Raw genomic sequence first — 6,418 nt, 5'->3', positions numbered from 1 at the left:
TAATCCCAGCTACTCGGGAGGCTGAGGCAGGAGAATTGCTTGAACCCAGGAGGCGGAGGTTGCAGTGAGCCAAGATCTCGCCATTGCAGTCCAGCCTGGGGGAAAAGAGTGAGACTTCGTCTCAAAAAAATGTGACAGGAGTCAGACTGTTCATCCCAGGTCTGTCCATACTTTTTCTGTTATACCCTATTGCTTCCACCTTTTTGATGGCCACCCTCTCCATCTTGCCCTTCCAAAGACAATTCCAAGCACCCACTATGACCCAATTACTAAGTTGGGCATTAAAGGTACAGTAAGCCAAAGTCCCTGCCCTCAAGGAGTTCCAAGTATCATTTCCTCCTTGTAAGTGCTGACTCTCCTTCAGCTTACACCTGTTTTGGTGACCTTCCAGTACCTTCAGGTAGTTGTTTTTAAAAATATTTTGTTCAGTTTGTAATTGTTATCCTGTATGAAGGGCTGGCCTGATACAACCTACTCTGCCATTACCAGATGTGGAACTGCTATCCATAGACTGAGTTTTCTACACAGCTTGCTCTGTTTTTATGCCATGACATTTGGAGAGATTTACAAACTATGCTACCACTGTCCCCATCCTCCCATAATCATTTGCTATCTAATAATAAACATAATACTGCCTAGAATCTTTCTATTACTCAGAATCTTTGTCCCCACTATTTCTGCTCCTAAAGGGCAACTATACTTGGTGAGAACTTAATTGCCAGGGAGTAAAAGACCAGTGGTACAACTATTTCCCTCCTACCCCGTCATACCTGGTGTTGCCTTGGCTATTCCCTGATCCGGTAATGCTCCATATTTCCGATGTTGCTCATACCAGTCACTCACCGTCATAGTTGCCAGACTTGGATAACCAGCTCCAAATACTCTGTAAAAATTACACTGCATTTAGAAAACGAAAAAAAAAAATACTACTAAAAAGTCTCTTTAACAACAAAGTCTGTGTCCATTTCAGCCTTGTTCCCTACCCAGTCAACTTCTGAGGAGTTGTGCAAACTCACGGGAGGATATGTAAAAAGAGGCATCCAGAAAGGGGCATTAAAGTCCAGAGCTTTCATGAGAAGATAAATAGCCCAGGATCATCTCCCATTAAGCAATCCCAGAGGCCAATACTCCACAAAGCAGTGAAGACACCGTGGAATGGGTATTCACAGTTGGTGACTCTGAAAGGTACAGAAAACAAGGAGACTCTCATGCCACCCTAGGGAAAAGTATCTAAAGAACTCAGAATTAAATCATAGGGAGGCAAATATGTCCTTTTGAGAATTGTAGCTGAAGGCAGGAAGAGTGCGAATAATGTTTAAAAAACAAAACAAAACAAAACAAAACCTTTAAAGTATACAATTCCCCGTTCAATTATTTTCCTTTTTTCTGTTTTGTTTGTTTACATGTGCGCCTTTTTTTTTTTTTTTTTAAGATGGAGTCTCATTCTGTCGACCAGGCTGGAGTGTAGTGGGGTGATCTCAGCTCATTGCAGCCTCTACCTCCTGGGTTCATGCGATTCTCCTGCCTCAGCCTCCTGAGTAGCTGGGATTACAGGTGCCCACCAACATGCCTGGCTCATTTTTCTATTTTTAGTAGAGATAGGGCTTTGCCATGTTGGCCAGGCTGGTCTTGAACTCCTGACCTCAGGTGACCCGCCTGCCTCGGCCTCCCAAAGGGCTGGGATTACAGGCGTGAGCCACCATGCCTGGCCCATGTGTGCCTATTTTTAAGCTTGAGTTTGTGAAGGAAGTGTCTGAGGAAGACAGACATGGTGAAAGTTTCGGGAGAGATAATATCCCTTTGATAAAAGAACAACTTCCGTAGGTGAGATCATGACTTTTTTTTTTTTTTTTTTTTTTTGAGACGGAGTTTCACTCTTGTTGCCTAGGCTGGAGGGCAGTGGCGTGATCTCGGCTCACTGCAACCTCTGCCTCCCAGGTTCAATCGACTCTCCTGCCTCGGCCTCCCTAGTAGCTGGGATTACAGGCATGTGCCACCACGCCCAGCTAATTTTGTATTTTTAGTAGAGACGGGGTTTCTCCATGTTGGTCAGGCTAGTTTCGAACTCCCGACCTCAGGTGATCCACCCACCTCGGCCTCCCAAAGTGCTAGGATTACAGGCGTGAGACACTGTGCCCGGCCGAGTTCATGACTTTTCAACATCACTCAGTTTGTGGGTCACTCATGAATTGCCACATTGAACCATAAAAGCAGAGGGCTGCAAAGCAAACCCCTTTCTAGTACTACCTACTTGGCTTGGGCCGTGTTCCGAGTGAGAATGAAGGGTTTCACTGGAGGCCTCTCTTGGCGAGATGAGTTAGAAGTTGATGCCTAAAAAGGAAATTAATTATGAGAGGTGAATTTGCCATTTTACTCAACCTACCATATGGGCTCTCAAGTCTTCGGGTGCTTGAAAAGCTCTGGATTCAAAATTCACTTTCTATTTATCAGTCTCTAAGATATAGCAGCAGAACACTAATGGTGGAGGTTCCTTAGCTCTCCTGAGGGGGCCTGAGTACCTTACAAAAAAGACAGAAAGTTCTCCCAGGAATCATATCACTAGAAGTAAAAAAAATTACTTGGCTTTAAAATACCCTGTCCAAAGAAGAAGATTCCAAAGTCCTCTTCCATGTTCCATCTAAATCCCTTGAGGTGAACTTGAAGCCCCTTTCCTCAGCCTGGCCTTCAGTTAAAAAGTTGAATCACTACAACCTTTCTTCTAAAACCTCTTCCAATGTAATTATGCACTTAACTGTCAAGAACTTCTACGGCGCTTTAGAAGTCAATGTTCCTCAATGAAAGGGACAAGGAATAGTTGGTAGTTTCCATATAGAGGTATATAGAAAAGTTTCAAGGAACCTTGGCTTTCTAGGGGCATGCTGAAACAAAGGATGGTTAAAGAAAAGGTGCTCACTTAGTTCTAGCTCGATCACTTTCAGAACCAATTCCAATACCACATGAGAGGACATTAAAACAACACGACAATTACAACAAACAAACAAATGAACAAGAAAAAACAAAAAACCCACACACAAAGAAAGGGACAGGGCAGGACCCAGAAAAGTCCAGCCTTAAAATGCTTGTAAAGCACTCATCTAGACATGCTCAAGGGGCCTTATGACCTTAGAATACTAATTGTTCATTCTTTGATCTCTTAACATGAAGAACTAGGTTGATGTTATCCTGAGGCAAGAGCTCCTGGGCTAATTAGTACAAATCAAATTAGGAAGAGGTTTCTCTGAGGACTTAAATAAATGCCTGTGACTTGCTGATAAATTCAACCCAATTCATGTTGCGTCCTGAACCAAAGAACAAGTGGCAGCAGAGCCTATTCTTTTGAAGTGGCAGCTCCAAAACAGGGTTATGATGTTCAAAGACAGCCAAAGCTGTTACGCCAGGTTTCTTTACCAGTTTACTGGACACTCTGTGCATGGAAATGTCCTTGCTGTGCCTCCTACGTGGGTAATCTAAAGGTGTGAGAGTGCATCATTGTGGCAAGGTTAAATTCTAATTCCTCCTCCAACCTAAGCATATCCCCCTGGTCTTTTGTTTCAGATTCTTCCTACTCTTTTCTCCCTCTCCTCCAGTTCTACCTTTCTTCTCCATTCCTATCCTCTTTCTCTCTTCCCCTTTATTATAGTCAGCACAATTTTTTTTTTTTTTGAGATGGAGTCTCATTCTGTCACCCAGGCTGGAGTGCAGTGGCATGATCTCAGCTCACTGCAACCTCTGCCTCCCAGGTTCAAGCAATTCTCCTGCCTCAGCCTCCTGAGTAGCTGGGATTACAGGCGTGTGTCACCATATCCGGCTAATTTTTGTATTTTTAGTAGAGAGGGGGTTTTGCCATATTGGCCAGGCTGGTCTCAAACTCCAGGCCTCAAGTGATCTGCCCGCCTTGGCATTCCAAAGTGCTGGGATTACAGGCATGAGCCACCATAGTGGCCAGTTAGCACAGATTTTAAAAGGTTTAACTCCCTATGCCTTCCTTCAGCAGCCACAGCTTTCCACAACCAAAACCAATTTTTATTTCAGAGACTTTTCTGTCCCCCATGGTATACCACAACATTACAAATGACTACAAGTGTGTTACAGATTAAAAAGCACTGGGGAGCACATTAAATTAAAGAGAAAGTTACTCTAGTGACCCTTTGGCCTTTCTATACTCATCTTGATAAAAACAGTGATTTTATGGAGACTTAACAGGATCTTAATTTGATCTCCTGTAGAATACTCAAATCTCTGGCAGTAGCTTTCTTTGGCCAGGCTTACCTCTCTTGAAGAGTCTCTTTCTCTCAGGATCTTTATTTCCTGGTCAATGCTCTCAATCTCTTCTAAGCTGATATCAATCCACCTCTGAAGGTGAAGATGATAATATTCACGAACACGCTCATCATCTGCTTGACCACTTTCCACAGCAGATTTCATTGCAGACAACCTATGCTCCAACTCCTTCTTCTGCTTGTATCTGTTCCACAGAAAAGCATTACCCATGAACTTACAAATAAAGAGGTATTCCTTCAAAAGAAGGCCTCAATAAGATTTCATCTTTGCAAATGACCGGGTAGTAAGCATGCCAATTTCCACTTTGGCAGGAATATAGATTCTATACCCCAGAGTTTGCCACCAGGCAGTTCCCTCAGATGACAAGGACCCAGCAGGGGCTGAGGAGTACATTCTGAAGCCAGAAAAATACAGAAGTAACCGGATCTCAGCAACTCTTTTAGGGATGATGAGTACCTTAGTCATTTGATTATACTGACCTTTACTAGGGTGGGTGCTTAGAATCGCAACATAGTGCTTCCTATGATGCTTCCATTTTGAGAATTACACCTTCAAAGAATCGTAGAATCTTAGAGGTCATTTACCTGCCACTGATGCAGGAATGCCTTGTGAAACAGCCTAAAAAATGGTCAACTCTTTTTTTCTTCTGGGCAAAATGTTCCCAGCTCTTCTGGCTTATCTTTGTATCATCTGAAGACTCGTAACCACCCTGGCTACCTTTCTTTTTCAGGATGCATTCTAGTATGTCATCTGACAAATATCTACTGAGTACCTATTGCGTGACAGGCACCATTCTCAGTGCTGGAGACACAGCAGTGTATAAAAGAAAAGTCCTTGGTCTCATGAAGCATTCATTCTAGTGGAGTAGACAAAAAGAAATAGATGAGTTAGGTTGTGATAAGTGCTATGAAAGAGCAAAAAGTAAGGTCAAGTGCATACGGTGATGGTGGAAAAGTAGTGGTGCTATTAGACACAAGGTAGTCAGAAGAGACCTCTCTGAAAAGGTGACAGTGAACAAAGACTTCAGGAAAGTAACTATGCCAATATCTGGAAGACTATGCTAAGGAAGACGAGCAAATACAAGGGCCATGAGGTGGGAAGTGTGCCTGGCCTGACACGGCTGAGAAATATCAAGGTGGCCAGTGTGGCTGAGGTCAAGAGGAGTGATAGAAAATGAAGTCAGACATAGCCAGGGCCATAATGTGTAGAACCTGGTAGGTCGCAATAACCAAAATATCAAATATCATGATATTTTGAATGGGAAAGCCACTGGAGGCTTTTGAATACACGACATGAATAGAGTGACATTAAAAGACTTTTTAAAATATGGGCCACTCTGGCTGTTGTGTGGAGTACAGGCTGTGGGAGCTATGAGGCAAGGATATAAGCAGGCAAAGCAATTAAAAGGATACTGCCACAATCCAAGTGAGAGATGGTGACCTGAAATAGGAAGCTAGTGATGGAGATAGTGGGATGCGGGTATATTTAAAATATAAAATAGATAGGATATGTTGATTTATTGGATGTAAGAGCCTGAAGGAAAGAGAGAAGTCAAGGAAAAACATCAAGATTTCCAAGAGACATATCTTGAAATATCTCTGCTTGAAATTCCACTTTAGACTCTCCAGAATCAGATGTTCCTCTGTAGGTCTTCACCCAAATCCGGGTGTCTTAAGCTGAAGTCCACAGAGAGTTCAGTGTGGTGGGGGTAGTCCTTGAACTCCCTCAAATTTTATACAGAACTCTACCTATATGCTTTCTCTTTCTTTGGCTGAGAAATTTGTATAGATTTTATCAAATTACCAAAGGGGCAAGGGGTCCATGACCCATGAAAAGTCAAGAACCGGCCGGGCGCAGTGGCTCGGCCCTGTAATCCCAGGACTCTGGGAGGCTGAGGGGGGTGCATCATGAGGTCAGGAGATTGAGGCCACCCTGGCCAACATGGTGAAACCCCATCTCTACTAAGAACACAAAAATTAGCTGGGCGTGGTGGCGTGCGCCTGTAATTCCAGCTACTTGGGAGGCTGAGGCAGGAAAACTGCTTGAGCCAGGGAGTGAGAGGTTGCAGTGAGCTGAGATCGTGTCACTGCACTCCAGCCTGACGCCAGAGTGAGACTTCATCTCAAAAAAAAAAAAA

The 6,418-nt window shown here is 43.5% G+C and overlaps 1 protein-coding gene across 2 annotated transcripts in view; it reads right to left on the bottom strand.

Moving 5' to 3' along the window:
- Window positions 1-6,418, bottom strand: part of IGBP1 (immunoglobulin (CD79A) binding protein 1) — a 49,819-nt gene that overhangs the window by 26,803 nt on the left and 16,598 nt on the right. For both annotated transcript variants that reach the window (XM_011992007.1, XM_011992008.1), the window contains exons 4-6: window positions 4,270-4,465; window positions 2,252-2,331; window positions 771-883 (exon numbers count right to left, since the gene is read on the bottom strand). In XM_011992007.1, the coding sequence (XP_011847397.1) occupies window positions 771-883; window positions 2,252-2,331; window positions 4,270-4,465 (389 nt within the window). The remainder of the gene's footprint in view (window positions 1-770; window positions 884-2,251; window positions 2,332-4,269; window positions 4,466-6,418) is intronic.

This window comes from Mandrillus leucophaeus, unplaced genomic scaffold (genome assembly GCF_000951045.1).
Source record: "Mandrillus leucophaeus isolate KB7577 unplaced genomic scaffold, Mleu.le_1.0 Scaffold401, whole genome shotgun sequence".
In the NCBI taxonomy this organism is placed as follows: Eukaryota; Metazoa; Chordata; class Mammalia; order Primates; family Cercopithecidae; genus Mandrillus; species Mandrillus leucophaeus.
The sequence above is the reverse complement of the archived record's forward strand: the minus strand, read 5'-3'. Positions and strand labels throughout refer to the sequence as shown.